Source organism: Pyricularia grisea, assembly GCF_004355905.1.
Source record: "Pyricularia grisea strain NI907 chromosome Unknown Pyricularia_grisea_NI907_Scaffold_7, whole genome shotgun sequence".
NCBI lineage: Eukaryota > Fungi > Ascomycota > Sordariomycetes > Magnaporthales > Pyriculariaceae > Pyricularia > Pyricularia grisea.
This window is the reverse complement of record NW_022156720.1, coordinates 1659940-1681872: the sequence shown is the minus strand read 5'-3', so window position 1 is coordinate 1681872 and position 21933 is coordinate 1659940. Positions and strand designations below refer to the sequence as shown.

Genomic DNA, 21933 nt, shown 5'->3' with positions numbered 1-21933 from the left:
AAAAGTCAGATTGATGTTTGACAAGGTAGCTACAAGCCCGGATCCAAAAAGAGGACTTGGCCATGTTTTGGTCCCTGACGCTTATGAGGAAGACTCCTTTATAAAAAATAAAAAAAGAAGAAGAAAAAACCTCATATTGAATTGCGAGGGCTATTATCTCGGTTCCTCGCAAGGTGCTAATCCTTGAGATATAGCAGCGATCTTTCAAGAAGAATGCCTAATCTCGGTTGCCCCCTTGAGAGCTTTCGTTCTAACAGTGACCCGAGATCCTATTAGAAAAGGCGGAAGGGAAAAGCCAAAAAAGAAATTGCCGAACAACACCCGACAGCTGCTCGAAAAGGCTCCTTCCGAAACCGGACGACGAGTGGCAGTATGGCTGGAGAGGAAGCTCGAGCATTTATTTGCGTGTGCAAAAATTGATCAACCTGCCCTAGTTGGATTCCCACGTCACCTTTTTCTCCCAAATACTCATCATTCAGAGTTAAAAATCAAGAGATCAAAATCAAGCATCAAGGCTTGCAACTACTGGAAACTCTCCATATCCTAATCTTTCGATACAACCTTGATCTGTTCAACTTTACTCCAACTAACTTGCGTGTTCTTCGTGTCCTTCATTCATCTCTCTTCCTTGCCAAGTTCCCTACGCTGAGCTGTGGGTTTCCGCTGGGTCCAGGACTAAAACACCAAGGTTTGTCAGACGCCTGATCATTCTATTCGTCTCAGAGGCCACCGGGCTGGCAAACAAAACCATTGACTTGAGCATGGCCCACTACACTCTAGTCCTTGTTACAGCTGTTTCGAGATCTTGTAGTCAGACATACGTTACGTTGCTAGCTTTGAAGGTGTCCCAGGCTACAAATAAACCCTTGGCAAAACTTGCAAAAGACACACACCCGTCCCGCATACCTACCGTGTTCTGTCACTAGATTCCTGTTCTTCCGGCATAATAGCGAGTCTCCAGCTCACATAACATCTCATGATGGCCACTATGGCGAATCCAGAGGACTACGAATTCTCCATTAAAGGGCGTGCCTACAAGCTCTCGGCTATCGAGAAGGCAACCAAAGGCACAGTCGTCAGAGTGTCTGCACTGACAAGCAAGGCACTCGAAGCACTGGATCCCGCCCTCACAGAGCTCGGTGGTGATGAAGGAATTGAGATTCTCGTCATTGGCTTGAAGCCACCGCAATCTAGCGCCGAAGCAGAGAAGCGAGCTACTGCGACCTCGATTAACTCAAGACTGGCAGACCAGAGACTCTTGACCGCTGCTACAGCGGAGAGCAGCACTGATGCCGTTAGAGTTGGTCGGGTTAGTCTTCGACCACTTATACGTTCACAGTTTATGAGCATGAACATGACAAAAACTAATCCATGCGCTTCTTCTAGGTTTATAAAGGAAGTGGCAGAATGTATGCCATAAACAGAGAATCCGGGCTTCTCGTTGCCCATAAAATGAAATACCAAGAGGCTTTTATATTCAGCGATTTCAGGGACGACTTCATCATTCCTAAAGCGCAGCGGACGATTGTGTGGGCCAGCATGCAGAAAGCTTGCACACAACGATATATTTGGCAGGGCTGTGGTGAGGCAGACGCATACGAGACCTGCAGTCACTATCGAGACTGAGTGTCCAGCCACATATGAGATGCTGAAGGTGGAGGGAAACTACGGAGATGACGAAAACTGGCAGCTTCTTCCTGCTGCAGACGATCCTGTCTAGGAGACAATGGTCGACGAGTTAACCACCAAGTTCCCAGCTGTTTGGGAACACGGTCACGTCATCACCGCAGATGACCTCCAGATCGCGACCCGAGCGATTCAAAGAGGCACTATAATCCTCGAAGCCCGGCAAATGCGCGCGTTCTTGAGGATATTTACCTCTACGCTGCACAGATTCCCAGCGAGCGACTTCACCACCATCGATCATGTCGTTCTGGCCTATAGTGCACTTGATGACGTCTTGGCTTTAGTTGAGGGTATCTAGGCTAGGTAAGGTAGGCATCAAATACCTGCCCTGCAATAAGTCTTGGTCAGCCCATCAAGGGGATTTGACTCGGTTCTGAATCGATGGCCGAGCAAGCTACAGAGCTTGCCAAAATTCGGACCAACCGCCCGGATGTGTTTAGTCTTGAACCTATCGAGGATAAATGAGTGGTTAGTGCCTCATTGCGATGGTCTGTTCAGCAGTATTTTGAGACTGACATAATAACGGCAATATTACGATCAAGGTATCGGGGTAACCTGTTTTTATGGTAAAGTACAGTGGGTTGAAGCAACTGAGCGTCTGACTGGGTAACTGGGGTTCTCAATGACTGGGGGTGAAGTTATGATCGTTCTCAAGTAAGTATTGAGGTTAACTAGAGTTTAATTGCTACTAAGCAATCCTAAAATCGAATCTATTTATATGGTAATAAGCGTGACTTATATAAACTATGTTCCAAATGTAATTTTTCTTGATTTGTTTGATTTGTAATTTTCAACTAAAATTTTACAAATTATAAAAATCCATTCCCTTGGCCGTTACGTAAGGTCACGTAAAATCTCGTAGCTTTGCTTTTAAATAATCGTTATTCTGCCGGTCGGTATTTTTTCTGGGCGAATATCGTTAAAAGGGGTGTGACCCCACCTGGTCTCTCTAATACCGGCCCAATTATCTGGTCGTAATATTAGGTTTCCTTTTTTTTGGCCAAATCTTTTTGGCCTTTAAATAATTTGTATTCCCCTGATCCTTGTTTTTGGTTTCGTTCCTTTTTTACTAATTCTCTTTTTTTTTTGCGCCATATTTAATCGCGTCGTTAAATTAAAATTTGGTCGCTCGTCGACGGAACGTCGCCACGCTTTTTTTGCGTTTTTCCTTCCTTATTCCGTGGATATACCTTTTTATTTTTATTGTAAGTTGCGCGGTATGGTGCGTTGCGTTATTTCGCCGCAAGACTTTTTTCGTTGCATTAAATACTTTCGTGTTAATCGGTTTGGTTACGACGTATTGGGGGTATTTAACGCCCAATTGCGTAATATCGGTCGGTAATATTCGAAATTGGATACGGAAATTAAAGCTTTGGAGGAGGATATTTTGGCGGAACAGTAAAGGATTTAGGAAAAATAATTAAAATTGTTTCGTTTGCGGAAATAAAAAAAATTGTGGTTTGAAAAAATAATGCGAGCTATATTTCGCGGAATTAATAATTTGGAGGAATTGGATCGGGTAAAACGTAAAGAGGTAAAACAGGAGGAGCGTCGGCGATCGGCCGAAGTCCTTCTTAAAATATCCCTAAAATCGCTTTTTCCGGATTCCAATTTTATTTGGGATTCGATTTTCCCGATGGGTCCTTTAAATCTTTCGTTATTGGATAAAATAAATGTTTTTACGTAATATTTCGTTAATTAATTATTTCTTAATATTTCCTGTTTTATATTATATATTAATAATTTTTTTGTAAATTCGTTTGGTAATATAATTTCGAATCCTGGTCGGTTTTTAATTTTTGGAAATGGTAAATGGTATTTTTTTAGGTCGTCCTTTTTTTTTTGGCTAATTTGCTCGCAAATCCAATTCCTAATAGTATTGGCGGAACGGTTTTTGGCAATTTTGGAAATGGTTAAAAGGTTCCCAAATGTTTTTTTTATACCTATAATTTTCCCATTTAACAAAATACTTTATTTTACCGTAATTTCGTCTATAGTCGAATATTCGTTTAACGTCGTAAATTTATTTTGCGTTAATTTCGATCGTTTTTTATATATTGGTACCGTGTGGTACCGGCTCCAATAATAATACGTAAAATATGGGGTAAATTTTTATAATATTTGGTAATAATAGTTTATAATTGGTATCGTTAATTTTCTTATTAATTTTAAAAGGTCCAAATTTCTTAAAATCGAATTTGCTATTAGGTCTTTGTATTTTAATATTACGTCGAATAAGGTAAACGCTATCTCCCTCCTCGAAAAATAGTTCCTTTATCCGATATTAATTGGCGTATTTCATTATTCTTTTTCGTATAAACTTTAATTCCTGTTGGAATTTTTCGTATAATTATCGTAATTCGTTCGTTTGTTTATCGGCTCGCGGTACCGTAATCGTAATTTTTAGTTTTCTATACGTTGTAGGGTTAAATCCATAATTGGTATAAAATAGGGTTGTCTTGGTATTTTCGTTTTTTAAGCTATTATAGGCGAATTATACTGTGGGTAATAATCGTACCCAATTATTTTACTTGTAGTTTATATAGCACCTTAAATATTATTTTAATGTCTAATTGGCTCGTTTTGTTTGTCCGTTTATCTGGGGATAAAACGTTATTAATAGTTTATAGTTTATTCCGAATTATTCCATCAAAAATTTCCAGAATTTTAATGTAAAAAGCTTGTTTTTATCCGTAACGATGCTTTTTGGAAATTTATAATTGCTAACAATTATTCGTAAAAATATATAGGCAATTTCCTCGGCGTTGCTACTTTTTTTATATAATAGGAAATAGGCGTATTTAATAAATTTATCCATTATAATTAATATATTATCATATTTCGTTTTTATAAATAATTCTTCCGAAAGTGGTAATTTAACGATAAAATCCATTATAATAGTCTACCAAGCCTTGCTAGGGGCTGGTAAAGGTTGCAATAATCCGTAAGGTTTATATTTTGCGGATTTGCTTTTGGCACAAAGTTCGCAATCCTTAATGGCTTTTCGTATTTTTTATCGTATTTCTTGGAAATTATAATATTATTTTAACCGTTTCCATATTTTGGAAATTCTTTGGTATCCGTGGGCTTTATTTCCGTAAATTTTCCGTATTTTTTCTGGCGTAATCACCGTATTTATTATTATCAGGCTTCGGTACGCTGGTAAAAGGTTTCCGTTTTCGTCTATCGTAAAAATAACCCGCGTTTCCTTTGGTACTATATTTTCGTGGTTTGGTTTCCGGCTAAGGGCGTTAGCCCTACCGTTTTCTATTCCTTTTCGGTAAATAATTTTAAAATGGAATTTTAACAGGAATTCTAACCATTTAATTTGTCGTTTGTTTAACATTTTACTAATGGTAAAGTGGGTTAAATTTTTATGGTCCGTATAAACTAACACCTCGTATTTAATTCCAAATAATTGTAGTTTCCATTTTTCGAATGTTCGAATAATGGCTATAAATTTTTTATCATAGATTTGGTAATTTAATTTTGGTCCGTACAACTTCTGAAAAAAAAAGGTATAAGGGTGTAACCGTCCTTTTTCGTCTCGCTATCCGAATTATCTTCCAATCGCATAATCCAATACGTCGGTCTCGACTTCGAAAAATTACGTTAAATCTGGTATCCTTAGGATAGGTTCCTTAGCTATTACGTCTCGTAACTCTTCGAATGCCTGTTATGCTTATTCCGTCCACCGGAACTCTAAATCTTTTTTTATCATATTGGTAAATGGGGTGGCGATCGCACCATATCCTTTGATAAATCTTCTGTAAAAGTTTACGAATCCGAGGAATGCCCGAACGTCCTTTACGTTCTATAGTCGGGGCTATTCCTTTACGGTTTATATTTTCGAAATTTTCATCCTAATACGTTCAGGAGCGATAATATATCCTAAAAAATTAATTTATTTGTTATAGAAAATACATTTTTCGGGTTTAACTAAAAGTTTGGCGTTTTGTAATTTTTGTAAAACTGTGTGGACGTATTGCTTATATTCGTCCAATATTTTGGAAAAAATAAGGATATCGTCCAGGTAAATAATAACAAAAATGTTTAAACATTCCCTAAAAACATGGTTAATTATGGTTTGGAAGGTTGCTGGGGCGTTGGTAAAGCCGAAAGGCATTACGAGGTACTCGAAATATCTACGCCTGGTGCGAAATGTTATTTTCCACTTTTCGCCTTCCTTTATACGGATTAAATTGTATATTCTTTTAAAGTCTAATGTTGTAAACTATTATATTTGGTAAAATATATCTCGGAATTCTCCTATTAATGGAAGTAGGTAATAATTTTTTATAATAATATCGTTTAATTGTCTGTAATCTACGCATAATCGTAATTTTCCGTTTTTCTTTGGTACGAAAAGGATAGGGTATTCTATTAACGCTATCGATGGTTTAATATATCTTTTTTTAAAGTTTTCTTCTAAATATTGGTCGAATACCTCTATTTGTATGGGGTTTAAACCGTATATTTTGTAAAATTTGGGTTATATTCCCTCCTTTAATAGTATTTCGTGGTCGAATGGATTATATTCCGGTAATCCCGTTTCGAATTTTAGGTTAAATAATCGTTCGTATATTCGGTATTCGTCTGGTATATTATTAGTTTATTTTTATTTTAATATTATATAATTGGATCGGTTTTAATTTGTAAATAATCGTTTTTCTTCTAATATTGGCTCCGGGGTTGGTCGTCCTTCTTATAAATACGCCATTTATTTTGGTCGGTCTATTCGTACTTTACGTTTCCTATATAAACTTTTCCAAATAGGAGATCGTTTAATAATTAAATATTTTTTCCATTGGATTTGGCCTATTATCCAATTTATCCGGAAATTATTTTTCCTAAACTAAAGAATTTTTAGGATTATATTCTTATCCCCTATTTCCGTAATATCCAAAATAATTCGTTCCTTTCGTCCGTAATTTTCCATCCAAAAATGTACGGTTTTTATTTCGATAATACCGTTCCCGTATAAAATTACCTTTCTTTCTATAGTTTACAACTGGTATAATTTTTTCTTTTATTGCCAAGGTATCCGTCGTTCCTTTACGATTTTTGGGAATATATAATTATTTTATATTCCATTATCGAAAAATGTTCGTATAGGTTTACTATTAAATCGTATATTAAAAAATATATATTCGTATTCTACTACCGTATTTTACGTAACGTTTAAGGTTTTTATTTCCGTTCTTTTTTTCGCCGTCCGGTGCCCTATACCGTCTGGCTGTCCTAATTTTTTAAATTGCTAAACTCGCGTTATAGGTCCTTGGTTTTTTTATTTCGGGGCGTATAATTATTTTTTACCTTAACCTGGTTAAATGGGTGTTTTGTTGGCACTGGTATTCTACGTGCGTTCGTAGGTGCCTGTTTATTTTTTATTTGCGGGTCCCATACGACTTTAATTATAGGTGCAGGTACCTGGTATCGTTATTTTCGTATATGCCAATTTTGGATTTTGGTTAATATATGGATTTTATATATATTGCGAATATATTCGTACTATGGGAAATTGGGCTGGTAGCAGTACGTTATGGGGTATTCGTCGTTAGGTGTGAAAATAACCGCTGGTTCGTTTCGGAATTTAATTTTAATTTTCCAATTAGGTAATTCTTAAATTATATAAATCTCGTAAATTCCGGTTATTAATTGTCGTCGTAGGAAAAAATTGTGGTAAATCTTTTTGTTTAAATAGATTCCGCAATTGTTTTTAAAATATTTTGCCCAAAAGACGTGGGTGTATTCCGGATGTACGGTATTTAATTTGGGGTAATTTCCAAATGTCGGTGTTATATATCTTGTAAGGTCCCGTTTTTGTTGGATTAAGGTATAGCCTAAAAATTGTATTAATTGGTCGTTTCGGTATAAGTCGATTTGTTTTTTTTCGTATTTGTACGGGTCGTTGGCCCCTGTTATATTATATATGTTTGGGGTTACGTCTTTTTTATCGTTGGAATTTTTTCCAGTATCGTTATTTGATTTTTCGGTTAATGGTTGATTTGTTATTTTGATACGGTGGGTTTATCCCAATAGTTCCGTATCCGATTTTCCTAAGGCGTCCGAATTTATAAGTTCGGGTAATTTGGCGTTTTGTCGGTATAAGTTAATTGGTTACCTTATTCCAATAAGTATTCGATTTCCTACCGCTAGGGTTCGAATATTTCGGGGTTTTTACGGGTATTAGCTTACGTCGATTTTGGAATTATTGTAGGTTATATAGTTGTCGTTATAATAAGTGGTCCAATTTATTATATTATGTTGGTTAGGTTATATTTGGTTATAATTGGTGGTATTAAATCTTCGTGGTTTTTCGGCTTTGCCCCTAAAATCCGTGGCAAATTCTGAAGTGCCGTTATGGGCTTCGGGACAGTTTCGCGCGATATATCCTGGTTTGTTGCACTTAAAATATTTGCCATTTTTGGGGTTTTTACGAGGTTATCGGTATTAAATTGCGTTTAGGTCTATAAATCCGTTATATGTACCGTACGCGGTATTGTATTGGCGAAACGGTTTGGGGTATTGGTATTTGCGTCCTGTATTGGTTTGTCGCAAAGTTGGGCCCTATACGCTACGTCCTTCGCGTCGTTCCAATTTTCGCTCGTATAGTCGGTTATCGATCTTAACCGCTAATTTCATATATTTTGCTAATATATCGGGTCGTTTTTTTTTAACCAGTTCGTTTTTAACTTTTTTTTTAAGTCCCGTATAAAAGCGTGCCATTAGGGCTTTTTTGCCCTATGGTAGTTTGGCGGTAATTTGTCGAAATTTACTGGCATATTTAAATGCCGATTTGGTCTGGGTAAAGCGTACCAGTTTACGTTTAACCGTACGTTTTTCGTTTGGATTATCGAATACTTTCTTAAAGCATTTTTCGAAATTGTTATAATTGTCGAAAATACGGTTAGTTTTAGCTTTACGGTTTTTTTTCCTTATTATGGTTTAAGTAGTCTTGCAAAGTTGGTTTGAATTAGGCGAGCGCGTCGTTTTTTAAAAGCGAGATTGCGTAGGTAACCTTATTTGTATCGTTATCGAAATTATTTTCGTTAAAATAAAGGTATGTCCGGGTTTTTGTAAAAAATCCCTGTAAGGTGCCTGTGGTATTATCGTATAATAATGGTAAAAAGTATTTAATATGGTTTTTATTAGTTCGATTAGTTTATTCGGTTATTCGTTCTTAAAATTGTCGATTTTCGGTTTAAAGCGTCGCGACTATTTAACGTAAGGCGTTAGCGTTGGCCGGAACGTTGGTAATAAAGGGGGTTTAAAGGGTGGTTTTGTTGGAAAATATTATTTCGGCGGTATTGTTCGGTATATTTTAAAGCAAAGTATTAAACAGGAATAATTAAAATGTTACGATTAAGGTATCGGGGTAACCTATTTTTATGGTAAAATATAATGGGTTAAAACAATTAAACGTTTAATTGGGTAATTGGGGTTTTTAATAATTGGGGGTAAAATTATAATCGTTTTTAAGTAAATATTAAGGTTAATTAAAGTTTGATTGCTGCTAAGCAATTCTAAAATCGAATTTATTTATATGGTAATAAGCGTGACTTATATAGATTATATTCCAAATGTAATTTTTTTTAATTTGTTTGATCTGTGATTCTCAATTGAGATTTTACAGATCATAGAGATCCATTCCCTTGGCCGTTACGTGAGGTTACGTGAGATTTCGTGGCTTTGCCCTTAGGTAATCGTTGTTCTGCCGGTCGGTATTTCTTCTGGGCGAGTGTCGTCAGGAGGGGTGTGACCCCACCTGGCCTCTCTGGTACCGGCCCAACTATCTGGTCGTAACAGGCAATAGACAGAATTGATCATCGACATGCAAGATAATCTAGACGGTTATGAAATCTTGGCACGGTTCAGCAAACTTCTCTTACATCGGAGTGCGTTGGGACGCCTTTGCGATGGGCTAAAAAGTCTGGTTTTTTTTTTTCTCTTTTTCTTTTTCAACAGAGGGGGAAGTTATCAAGGCATCAAGGAGCAGTTCTTGGTCAACTACTTCGGTGATACAGTTTTACATTCTCGTATGTGCTCCAGTTCTGCGCTAGACAATTTGGCACGTTTTATCTGTTCTTCTTTCTTTGGTCAAAAGCTGAAACCAAAATAGGGCAACGCCAAATGTTCATGACGCTCCAAAGTAGACATCGAAGATAGCTAGTCGTTTTTATTAATTGGGGATCCAAAGTGGCCTATTCTCCATATTCAAATCGTACGAGGGAGGCATGACGCGTTGCTTTGTATAATGATGCGCCTCAACAGGTGCATTAACATCCAGAGATCAGCTTAATTGCCATCTTCTTATCATCGTGATGGCGAGGAATCTAGAAATCATTGTCGGGAAATGGGAAAGTGGACATGGAATCTCCCATACGCCTAGGATTTTGATGAAAAAAAGATGAAAAAAAAAAAAAAACATAAATTGTGAATAGGAATAAAGTGATCGCTGCGTTCGGTAAAAACAATATAACAAATTAAAATGGTATTTTCATATATAGTAATTAACTGTTTATAATTATTTATAATCCAATAAAGATCTGTTAAAATCTCTACTACGTATTTTGAAATTACGTGGCTCCACACGTAATTTATCCATTCGCATATCTGCTTATAAATAAACACCGGTTGTTTTTTTATATTAATAATAAATATACGTGTTGGAATAGCCTCACTCGCGCGCGCGCAGGAAAGGAGGAATAGACGGGCCGGAGTTGTGGTCCCGGCGATTGGGTGACTAAGCAGGGAGCACGGACCGCATGAAGACTTTTCACCTGGCGGTGAATATTGAAATGTAGTCGCACGACTTAGAAGATAGACCGAATATATCCGAATTGCAGAGGTATAATGTTCTCACTCATTTAATTAAGCCTACCACGCAATGCATTGTACGTAAGCTTGCGAGCCTACGAACAATAATATTTCGTCCACAGGTTTTGTTTTTTTTTGCAAATGTGCAGGCCAATTTATCGCAAAATATTCCAAAAACGGGCATAGGGTAGAGTGGGAATTTGAATTCCTTCCAGCGGAAGCAACCTTGTCATTTTGGATATTTTGAAAAGATAAATATCGAATACAAATTTGCGTTATTATCGCATTAGACTGTAATTTGTGAAGCCCGAAGCTACCACTGATCCTACCGTTGCTAAATGCCCTGGTCGGTATTTAGGAGGCAGGTACAGCTAATTTTGCCCATTGCAAGTGATCCAGCTGCCATTGCAGCCAACACCCTTGACGTTATGGCACTGTGAATTAGTTTGAGGCGTAGCTACAGTACCAGCGGGATGTTCAGTAAGTAGTATCGTAACAAAATCCGTTTAGAGGTACGAAGCTGTATCATCAAATGATAAAAGTTTGAGTATAACCCTCGAGCGCTGCAGTGCAGGCGCCTATTGCCGGGTCCCAGAGCTTGACGGTGCCGTCGGTCGAGAATGCTAATTCATGGTATAACATTTAGTTCTAAATGTATATCCCTTCAATATCACACTTGCGAATAATGCAGGATATGAAAAGCCCCTATAAACGCAATAAAAGCCAAAACCTTTAGCTTCGCCAATATTGCACAAAAAAGGGTTATCATATCAAAATACTCCAAGGTCCCCATTTCACATTCCTCTTTCCGCCAAAACACTCCTCAGCTTTTCGGCAAAAGACGAGACATTAACAAACTTTGGGTTCAACATGGTGTAATGGGCACCGTCGACGTTATGAAACCTCACGTCGCCCCCCTTCACAAAGTCCTTCCACGCCGACAACCTGCCGTTGATCCAATCTTCCCGGTTCTTGGCGACGTGGCTGAGCGGATCGGCCACAAACAAGTCCATGCTCCGCACGCTGCCCGACGGCTCGTAGTCGACGGCCAAGGCCTGCATGCTGGACGCGATATTAACCCAGTGCAAGTAGTCCTTCTCGCTAAGCCCCAGATCCTTCCACCGCGCCTGGTCGCAGTACGGCTTGATGTAGCGGATGGCCTCGAGCCTCCCGCCGGGGCTGTCGGAGTACGCCCGCTGGCAGATGGCCTCCTTGTGGGCGTAGATGCCCTCCTCGGTCATGAGCTCGACAAAGTAAAACAGGTGCATCACGCACTCGTCCCACACCAGCTCCCGCATGCGCCACTTGATGTGCGGTGGCAGGTTGAAGGGCGCGCACACGCGGACCTCGTCGCCGCCCGCCTCGAGCACCTTGGCCACCTCGAACGCCACCATGCCGCCGAACGAATACCCGGCTATCGCGTAGGGCCCGCGTGGCTGCCGCGCCTTGACCGCGCCATGGTATACCCGCACCAACTCCTCCAGGCTGCCAAAGGGTTTCTCGCCGGGCTCGAAGCCGCGCGCCCGGAACGCGTACAGCGGCCGGTCCGTGAGGTGTCTGGCCAACGCCACAAACACCAGCACCTCGCCCACGCCAGGGTGTACCATCCACAGCGGCGGCTTGGACCCGCGCGGCTGCAACACCACCACCGGGTCGTAGCTGCTGCTGCTGCTGGTGCTACCGTCTCTCTTGTCGGCATCGGCGGCCAGGGTCTGAATGCGGGTGGCCAGGCCGCGGGCCGTCGGGTTGCGGATCAGGTCCAGCAGCTCGACGCGGCGGACGAGGCCCAGCCTGCCGGACCGGTCGTTGTTAATGCGGAACTTGAGCGCCATCAGGTCCATCGAGGTGGCGCCGTACGAGAGGATCGAGTCGTTGACGGCAAAGTCGTCCTCGGGGCGCAGTTCCAGCTGTTCGCGGATCAGCTCCAGAAGCGCCTCCTCGCGGTCGTCGGCCGGCTCCCCGCGCATCTTGAGCCGGTACCGCCGCACCGCCGCCTCGTGCCTGCTCCGCTGCGCCGCAAACTCGCCGCGCTCAAACGCGGACTGCAGCTTGGCCCGCGACAGCTTGGCCAGCGTTGACTTTTGCATCAGCACTGCATCGAGACCGACCACGCGCGGCCGCGAGCGCGTGCGCAGCGCAATCACCTCTCCGATGCGTTCTTGGGTGTCGAACAGAGCCGCGTCTTCGTCGTCGACAAAGCCGGGGTGGGTGCAAGGTTGGTAGAGCACCACTACGGCCTCAGTGTCCATGCCGGGGTCTCGGGTGCTGAAGCAGCAGAAGTGGGCTGGAGTTGCGCCGGGGATCTCTGCCTGATCCAGGGCAGAATCAAGCTCGTAGGGCAGGTACTTGACGCCGTTGATGTTGATGAGCTCCTTGGTGCGCCCCTTGAGGTGCAGGCTGCCGGCCTCGTCGAGGTATGCCAAGTCGCCGGTGCGGAACCAGCCGTCGCTGGTAAAGGCCGCCTTGGTTGCTTCAGGGTTGCCAAAGTAGCCTTTAAACAGGACCGGGCCCGTCACCTCGAGATGGCCTCTCTCGCCTGGACCTGCGGTGACGACACTTGATGTTGATGTGGCCATGTTGCTGTTGCCATTGCCGTCATCTGTGTCCATAGCGGCGATGCGCACCAACACCCCTGGCATCGGCCTCCCCAGCGATGCAAATTCCAACCCCTGTCCGACGTCGTAGCCGGGACAGCTGCTGTTGAAAATGCAACCAGCGCACGTCTCGGTCATGCCAAACGACGGATTGATCACGTTGTCCGGCGCTCCATATCTGCTCAGTATCTCCTGCACCGCCACGCATACCTCGACGACGTTTGCCTCACCGCCCGTGTCTAGATATAGCGCCTCGAGATTGAGGTCCGGGTCGAGATGCGGCGCCCGGCCGGCCTCGACGAGCCGCCGCAGCTTGGCGAGGAGGAAATTGGGCGCAAACGTCCGCGATACACGGTGCCTGCTGAGGATGTTGAGGAACTGCACTGGGTCGGCAGTGACGTCGGCGGCGTGCACGTGGACCTGAGACACACCCGCGATGATGGCAAACAGGTGGCAGTGTACCAGGTTGGCGACGTGGTCCATGTTCACCCAGGAAAGGAACGGACTGTCGGGGAATTTCAGTTGGGCGCTTTCGTCCTTGCCAGCGCAGGCTGTCAGTATCTGTTGGTGGGTGATGGGGACAGCTTTTGCGTTGCCGCTGCTTCCGGATGTAAACATGATGGCTGCGATTGCGTCTGGGTCGTGCTGCCCCTCAAGGTGGTCGGCATTATCACGCCATGTATGATAACCACTCCCACTCTCTTCGGTTTTGCCATCACTGTCCGACAGCAAATCTTCTACTGCAACCGCCCTCAACTTTTGAGACCCCCTCTGTCCCAGATATGGTCCCATCAAGGCACGTCGCGTGAGGCAGAAGCACCGGGAAGCACCGAGCGTTGCCCCGAGGTGAGCCAGCTGCGCGTCGGCATCCGCCTGGTCGTGACCCAGAAACCCCGGGCTCGTTATGGCGGGGATGCCGCCCCAGAGGAGCACTGCCCAGTACCATTCGATAGTATCGAGGACATGCTCAAAGTGGATCACCACAATGGGCTGCGGAGAACCGTCGGTGACTTGGGGGATGGTCCCGCCCAGGGACTCGATTTTGGCCCGGAGTGATCTGGCGTGGCTTTTGGCCGTCTGCAAGAGCTGCCTGTAGCTCACCCGGTGGGCACTCTCGGGGTTTGTAATGTCGTGCAACGGGTAGACCAGAATGGACTCTTTGGTGTTGTTGGCTGTATGCTCAAGTGCGGCCAAGAGACTAGGATAGGCAAGGAACCTATGCTGCAATCTTACCGCTACCTGCATGATGATGACTTGTATTTTTTCTTTTTTTACTTTTGTTTGGCAGCTAGGAGATGATGATTGCTGGTCATAACAAAGTGCAATCCAAACCCGCCTCGTTCGTTCTAATCTCACTCCTGGGTTGAGCACCCTTTATTACGGGTCTGACTCCTATCAACACAGATGCAATTCCGAACTGTCCGGTGGGAAACAATGCTACAGATCGGAATATTGAAGCAAACCCTTGTATCGTGCAGTGACCTGGACAAGGCAGGGACAGTGTAAGTAAGGGTGCAATAGTCATGTAAATTGCTCACGGTCCCACCATGTTTAAACATGCATCATACTAGGTAAAACACGAGCGGCCATCGACTATTAGAGTTTTCGACCTCGAGCATGGCGGTCTGGACAGAGATCCATTTTGAGCGGATATAACCAAAACAAATAAGAAAAATCTCGTGAGGCACAGCGGTCGGGCAGCAGTCGGACAGCGGTCGGTGTCATGACCCTGCATGCAGCTGGTTCGTTCCGCGCATGACCACAGGGCCCCAGTCTTGAGAAGAATAGGGGGAGATCTGACATGACAGAACAAAACATTCACCACTGATAAGGGGCGCTGTTCATGTGTGAAGCCATGCCAACTTTTGAGAAGCTATCTAACTGCTGAAACATCACGCTTGAACAAAAGACCAATACAACACGATTTTTCACCACATCCCCTCCGAAACATCCTTTCTTACCCTATACCCCTTCCACGGACTTCATCAATACAGTCAGAAAAAAGAAATGGCAGCTGCCAACTCACAAGTACCGCCTAATGCCATGTCCAAGATAGAAGGGGACACTTACCCGGTTCTCCGCACCGAGAAGGAGTCGGCACGCCTCTTCAGCCAGCTGGGCCTAATCTCCCACGCCCTGGGAGGCCTCGTCCAAGCCCCGGTTGACCTTTCCCAACCCAACCTCCGCATCCTCGACGTCGGCGCCGGGACTGGCCGCTGGCTTTCCATGGTGCAGGAGTCGATGACCCCGTCGGCGCGGGCCACCGCCACGCTGCAGGGGACCGACATCGCGCCGTATCCAGACTGCGCGCCGGGCATCTCGATCGAGCTGCACAGCTTCAAAAACCCGTTCCCGGAAGAGTGGGAGGCCTCGTTCGACCTGGTGCACATGGGCTCCTGCCTAATGATGAGCCCTGGAGACGAGGCGCCGCGGCTGGTGGCCAGGTTGGCCCGCCTGGTCAAGCCCGGCGGTTGGCTGCAGCTCTCGGACGCAGCCATGAGCATAGACCCGGTGGGCGAGGCCGACATGCCTCACGAGCGGCTGTACAAGACCATGGGGAAGTGCGTGCGGGACATGGGCATGGACCCGACGCAGGGCGGCCGCTTGACGGAGCTGCTGGGCGCTGCCGGCGCGGATCTGGCAGAAGTGGCCAGCAAGGCGGCCCCGATCAAGATTGGAAAGACTGCCAGCGAGGAGATGGAGTCTCAAACCTATCAGTATATCGATATGATGTTTGGCAACCTGTTGCACGCCGCGCAGGTGCTTAATCTTGAGGGGATTCCAGAGCTGAAGGAGGAAGTTTTGGACGAGGCTAGGACAAAGGGTTTTGATTTTATGTTTTATGCAGCATGGGGCAGACGGAATTGATAATGGTTTAATTGAATTTTATTCATCATCCAAAAAGACAGATTCTTCCGCATACAATATACATTATGAAGTTATGAGGGAGCCGTCGCTCGTCCCTCTATCCTCCCCTGTCGTCTTCCAAGGCCACCTCACCAAATCCGCAAAACGCACACACGCCTCATCCATCTGCTTTTCGGCCACCAAATTGAAGCTGATGCGGACGTGGCTCGTTTTGGCACCATCCACGAAAAAAGCAGCGCCCGGCAGGGCCAGCACCCTATTTTGTGCGTTTGGTTAAAACAAAATTGGGTGGGTTTTTTTTTTAAAAGGGGGCGGTGTTGGAATAGGGATTTATGCGTTCAATTCATCAATTGAATGATGAGTCACGGGTTTGATCGCACGGGCCAATTACACGTGACTCACTTATTCAAGTGATGGTATAAGACGAAAAAGGACATTCAAAAGCTCTTCTCTAGACTGTTAGATAGAACATGCACAATATACCTACCTTATCCTATAACAACGTTTGTTGATCGATCAGCACAACGAAAGGCCTATCAACAGGCGGTGTGTATGTGGTAATGTTTGGGAAAAGGGGGTAAACCTATTTGATATTTTTAATTAACCTGGTCACGAGCTGTACGATTTCCCATAACCCATTAAGGAAACCAATTCGTATTTCCGAACTAATAATTTTGCTTAGCGAATCGAACCGCATAATTTGGCCAAATATTTCTATAACATTTATTTCCAACCCCAAATAATTTCGCGCCAAACTGGGCCGGTCGAGGTTGTAATTAAAATAATAGTAGGCATTATATCGAAAATGAATCGGTGTGTTAACCGAAATTTAAAATTGTATGGAAAGGGCGGCCCGATCCGTTATTAGCAAAAATCAACCGCCCCCACACAATGTAATATCCGTAAATGACAAACCCGAAACCCGATCGGTCAAGATGAAAAAGATCCTTAATCGTACATACGTACATTTTAATTTTGCGTAACTCCGGACAGGTTGCTGCGGTCGGGTTGCATCCTGTCGGTGACGCCCCGCTACCCAGTTAGAGAGGATCCTTTCCAGTTTTGCAGGGATGATGCCGTCGATAAGCTCGTGGTTTTCGTCTCCAAGAAAACCGACAACCCAGCTAGAACAAGTCAGTCAGTCAATCAAAAAAAGAAGAAAAAAAAAAGAAAAAGAAAAATCCAGAACCCCCTGCCAAGCCTGTCTTAACTGTCATTCTCGTCTGTTCTTAAATTAGGGGCACTATTGAGCAAACTTACGCATAAGATGGTTTGTTGGTAAAGTAGCGTTTTATTCGCGAATTAGCATTATCTCCATTAAAACACCCGCTGCTTTCCCAAATAAAATAAAATTTGGTTTACGATTTAGCCATTACGGCATTTCCTGGGGCCGTAAATATTTGGAAAACTTTAAAAATAAGGTCCTGGCTTCCGTTGCCGACGCAACATAACCAATTGTGTCTTGTTGAAAATTTATATACACGGCCTTGTAGCTCGAAAAATCATTATTATAACAAAAGTTAATATGGAAAAATAAAGCCCCAGTTTAAGGGTACTTTTTGTCATTAGAGAGGAATTCGAGGGATGGGGAAATGTACGTTAATCAGCTGCGCGTTGCCGCCTGCGAGGTCGTACTGGAAGGCGTTTAATACCAGCTTTTAATCCAACGTAATGGCTTTTTCTGGCTTTCCGTCAGGATTTCTGACGGTAAAAGCAAAATTTGAAAACGGAAAGGTGGACGGATAAGGTATTCCTAAAGTGTTACCGGGTGTGGCATTAGCATCCGCCAAACTACCGAAGCATTTCATGCCTAATCAGGCCGTCTGTTCCCAAATCTTACCCGGGATAACAGAGATTATTCCCGGTTTGCTCCCCAGTGGAATTGATCGACGAACTAAAAACTTGATTAGACTAGACCGGGTGGCCCGGAAATGGACAGGCCCCTGAAGTGGTCATCTGACGTTTATATTTAATCTGTAATAACAATTTAGCCATTTATTCAATTAAGGCCAAATTTTATTCTCATATATAATAAAATAACGACTTTTTAATGGTGCAATTAACATATTTATAACCCTAATATTGCCCACGTTATTTAACATATTTGTAATTTGTTATTTTTATTTTTTAAAATTTGAATAAAAGTGGTAAAAGTATAAAAGTAATTATATGTTACGACCAGACAGTTGGGCCGGTACCAGAGAGGCCAGGTGGGGTTACACCCCTCCTGACGACAATTAACCAAGGATGGTACCGACCGGCAGAAAGAGGATTATATAAGGAAAGGGTTACGTAACCGCACGTGACCAAAGGAAGGTACTATAATTAATAGGTACCAAAAATCACATAGCACCCATAATAAGTAATAGGAGTAATATAACCGTTTACTAATATATCCGATATAGCAAATATATTATTACCAGGGATAACGGACTATATAAAACACGCTTATTACTATATAAATAAATTCGATTTTAGGATTATTTAGTAGTAATTAAATTTTAGTTAATTTTAATATTTATTTAAAAACGATTATAATTTTACCCCCAGTTATTAAAAACCCCAATTACCCAATTAGACGTTTAATTATTTTAATCCATTATATTTTATTATAAAAATAGGTTATTACGATACTTTGATTGTAATATTTTAATTGCTCCTGTTTAGTATTTTGCTTTAAAATATACCGAATAGTACCGCCGAAACGATATTTTTTAACAAAACCACCCTTTAGACCCCCTTTACTACCAACGTTCCGGCCAGCGCTAACGCCTTACGTTAGATGGTCGCGACGTTTTAAGCCGAAAATCGATAATTTTAGGAACGAATAACCGAATAAGCTAATCGAATTAATAGGAATTATATTAAATATTTTTTACTATTATTATACGATAGTATTATAGGTACCTTGCAGGGATTTTTTACGGGAATCCGGGCATATTTTTATTTTAACGAAGATAATTTCGATAGCGATGCAAATAAGGTTATTTACGTAGCCTTATTTTTAAAAAACGACGCGTTCGCCTGATTCGAACCAACCTTGCGAAATTATTTGGATTATAATAAGGAAAAAAACCGTAAGGTTGAGACTAACCGCATTTTCGACGATTATAATAATTTTGAAAAATGTTTTAGGGGAGCATTCGGTAATTTAAACGAAGAACGTACGGTTAAGCGTAAATTGGTGCGCTTTACCCAGACTAAATCGGTATCCAAATATACCAGTAAATTTCGATAAATTACCGCCAAATTATTATGGGGTAAAAAGGCCCTAATGGCACGTTTTTATACGGGATTTAAAAAAAAAGTTAAAGACGAATTGGTTAAAAAAAAACGACCCGATATATTAATAAAGTATGTGGAGTTAACGGTTAAAATCGACAACCGATTGTACGAACGAAAATTGGAACGACGCGAAAAACGTAGCGTATGGGGCCCGGCTTTGCGATAAATTAATATAGGACGCAAATATTAATACCCCAAACCGTTTCGCCAATATAATACCGCGTACGGCATATATAACGGACCTATAGACCTAAACGCAATTTAGTACCGATAATTTCGTAAAAATTCCAAAAATGGCAAATATTTTAAATGTAATAAGCCAGGATATATCGCGCGAAATTATCCTAAGGCATATAATAATACCCCGGGATTTACCACTGATTTTAGGGGTAAAGCCGAAAAATTACGAGGATTTAATATTATTAATTATAACCAGATATAGCCTAACCAATATAGTATAATAAGCTGGATTACCTGTTATAACGATAATTATATAACCTATAATAGTTCCAAAATCGACGCAGGTTGGTACCCGTAAAAACCCCGAGGTATTCGAACCTTAGCGGTAGGAAATCGAATATTTATTGGAATAAGGTAACCAATTAATTTATACCGATAAAACGCCAAATTACCCGAATTTATAAATTCGGACGTTTTAGGAAAATTGGATACGGAATTATTGGGATAGATTTACCGTATTAAAATAATAAATTAACCATTAACCGAAAAGTCGAACGACGAATTTGGAAAAAGTTCCAGCGATGAAAAAAATGTAATCCCAAATATATATAATGCAATAGGGGTTAACGACCCATATAAATACGAAAAAAAATAAATCGATTTATACCGGGACGATTAATTAATATAATTTCCAGGCTATATTTTAGCCCAGTAGAAACGGGACCTTATAGGATATGTAGCACCGATATTTGGAAATTACCCCCAATTGAGTACCGTATATCCGGAATATATTTATGTTTTTTGGGTTAAGTGTTTCCGAAATAATTGCGGAATCTATTTAAATAAAAAAATTTATTATAATTTTTTTTTACGACGACGATTAGTGACCGGAATTTACGAAATTTATATAATTTAGGAATTGCCCAGTTGGGAAATTAAAATTAAATTCCGAAAAGAACCAGCGGTTATTTTTATATTTAGCGACGAGTACCCTATGGCGTGTTATTACCAGCCCAATTTCCTATGGTACGAATATATTCGTAATATGTGTAAGGTTTATATGCTAGCCAAAGCCCAAAATTGGTATGTACGAAAGTAACGATACCAGGTACCTATACCCATGACTAAGGTCGTATGGGATCCGTAAATAAGAGATAAGCAGGTACTTACGAACGTACGCAGGATACCAGCGTTAGTAAAGTATCCATTTGACCAGGTTAAGGTAAAAAGTAACCATACGCCCCGAAATAAGAAAACCAAGGATTTATAGCGCGAATTTAGCAAGTTAAAAAATTAGGATAGTTAGACGGTATAGGGTACCGGACGGCGAAAAAAGGAACGGAAATAAGAACCCTGAACGTTACGTAAGATGCGGTAGCAAAATACGAATATATATTTTTTAATATACGATTCGATGGTAAACTTATACGAATATTTTTCGATAACGGAATATAAAGCAATTATATATTTCCAAAAATCGTGAAAAAACGACGGATATTTTGGTAATAAAAGAAAGAATTATACCAGTTGTAAACCGTGGAAAAAAAGGCAGTTTTATACGGGAATGGTACTATCGAAATAAAGACCGTATATTTTTAAATGGAAAGTTACGGACGAAAGGAACGAATTACTTTGGACATTACGGAAATAGGGGATAAGGATATAATCTTAAAAATCCCCTAATTAAAGAAAAACAACCCTCGGATAAATTGGATAATAGGCCAAATTTAATGGAAAAAACATTTAATTACTAAACGACTTTTTGTTTGGAAGGGTTTATATAGGAAGCGTAGGGTACGGATGGACCGATTAAAATAAATGGCGTATTTATAAAGAGGACGACCAACCCCGGAGCTAATATTGGAAAAAAAGCGATTATTTATAAGTTAAAACCGATCCAATTATATAATATTAAAATAAAAATAAATTAATAATATATTAGACGAATACCGAATATACGAACGATTATTTAGCCCAAAATTCGAAACGGGATTACCGGAATATAATCCATTCGATTACGAAATACCATTAAAAGAGGGAATATAACCCAAGTTTTATAAAATATATAGTTTAAACCCCATATAAATGGAAGTATTCGACCAATATCTAAAAGAAAACTTCAAAAAAGGATATATTAGATTATCGATAGCGTTAGTAGGATACCCTATTTTTTTCGTACCAAAAAAGAACGGAAAATTACGATTATACGTGGATTACAAATAATTAAACGATATTATTATAAAAAATTGTTACCTATTCCTATTGATAGGAGAATTTCGAAATATGTTTTACTAAATATAATGGTTTATAATATTAGACTTTAAAGGAGTATATAATTTAATCCGTATAAAGGAAAGCGAAAAGTGGAAAACAATATTTCGTACCAGGCGTAGATATTTCGAATATTTCGTAATGCCTTTCGGCTTTATTAACGCCCCAATAACTTTCCAAACTATAATTAACCATATTTTTAGGGAATATTTAGATATTTTTATTATTA

General features: G+C 41.4%; 6 protein-coding genes across 6 annotated transcripts; 2 read left to right on the top strand and 4 right to left on the bottom strand.

Moving 5' to 3' along the window:
- Positions 1 to 988: 988 nt before the first annotated feature.
- PgNI_09499 (uncharacterized protein) lies at positions 989 to 1626 on the top strand (the record flags this gene model as incomplete). Its single annotated transcript, XM_031129481.1, has 2 exons — positions 989 to 1309; positions 1387 to 1626. 2 exons carry the CDS (start codon positions 989 to 991, stop codon positions 1624 to 1626), a joined length of 561 nt encoding a protein of 186 aa, XP_030977396.1.
- Positions 1627 to 11300: 9674 nt separating this feature from the next.
- On the bottom strand, positions 11301 to 14345 carry PgNI_09498 (uncharacterized protein; the record flags this gene model as incomplete). Its single annotated transcript, XM_031129480.1, is given in 2 exon segments — positions 11301 to 14321; positions 14334 to 14345. The coding sequence occupies 2 exon segments, from the start codon at positions 14343 to 14345 to the stop codon at positions 11301 to 11303; spliced, it is 3033 nt and encodes a 1010-aa protein (XP_030977401.1).
- A 573-nt stretch (positions 14346 to 14918) lies between these two features.
- Positions 14919 to 15628, bottom strand: PgNI_09497 (uncharacterized protein; the record flags this gene model as incomplete). Its single annotated transcript, XM_031129479.1, has 2 exons — positions 14919 to 14973; positions 15171 to 15628. The coding sequence occupies 2 exons, from the start codon at positions 15626 to 15628 to the stop codon at positions 14919 to 14921; spliced, it is 513 nt and encodes a 170-aa protein (XP_030977395.1).
- Positions 15108 to 15968, top strand: PgNI_09496 (uncharacterized protein; the record flags this gene model as incomplete). Its single annotated transcript, XM_031129478.1, has 1 exon — positions 15108 to 15968. The coding sequence occupies one exon, from the start codon at positions 15108 to 15110 to the stop codon at positions 15966 to 15968; it is 861 nt and encodes a 286-aa protein (XP_030977623.1).
- Positions 15969 to 16031: 63 nt separating this feature from the next.
- PgNI_09495 (uncharacterized protein) lies at positions 16032 to 16665 on the bottom strand (the record flags this gene model as incomplete). Its single annotated transcript, XM_031129477.1, has 2 exons — positions 16032 to 16224; positions 16574 to 16665. The coding sequence occupies 2 exons, from the start codon at positions 16663 to 16665 to the stop codon at positions 16032 to 16034; spliced, it is 285 nt and encodes a 94-aa protein (XP_030977397.1).
- Positions 16666 to 16842: 177 nt separating this feature from the next.
- PgNI_09494 (uncharacterized protein) lies at positions 16843 to 17341 on the bottom strand (the record flags this gene model as incomplete). Its single annotated transcript, XM_031129476.1, has 2 exons — positions 16843 to 17092; positions 17331 to 17341. 2 exons carry the CDS (start codon positions 17339 to 17341, stop codon positions 16843 to 16845), a joined length of 261 nt encoding a protein of 86 aa, XP_030977398.1.
- Between the last annotated feature and the right edge of the window lie 4592 nt (positions 17342 to 21933).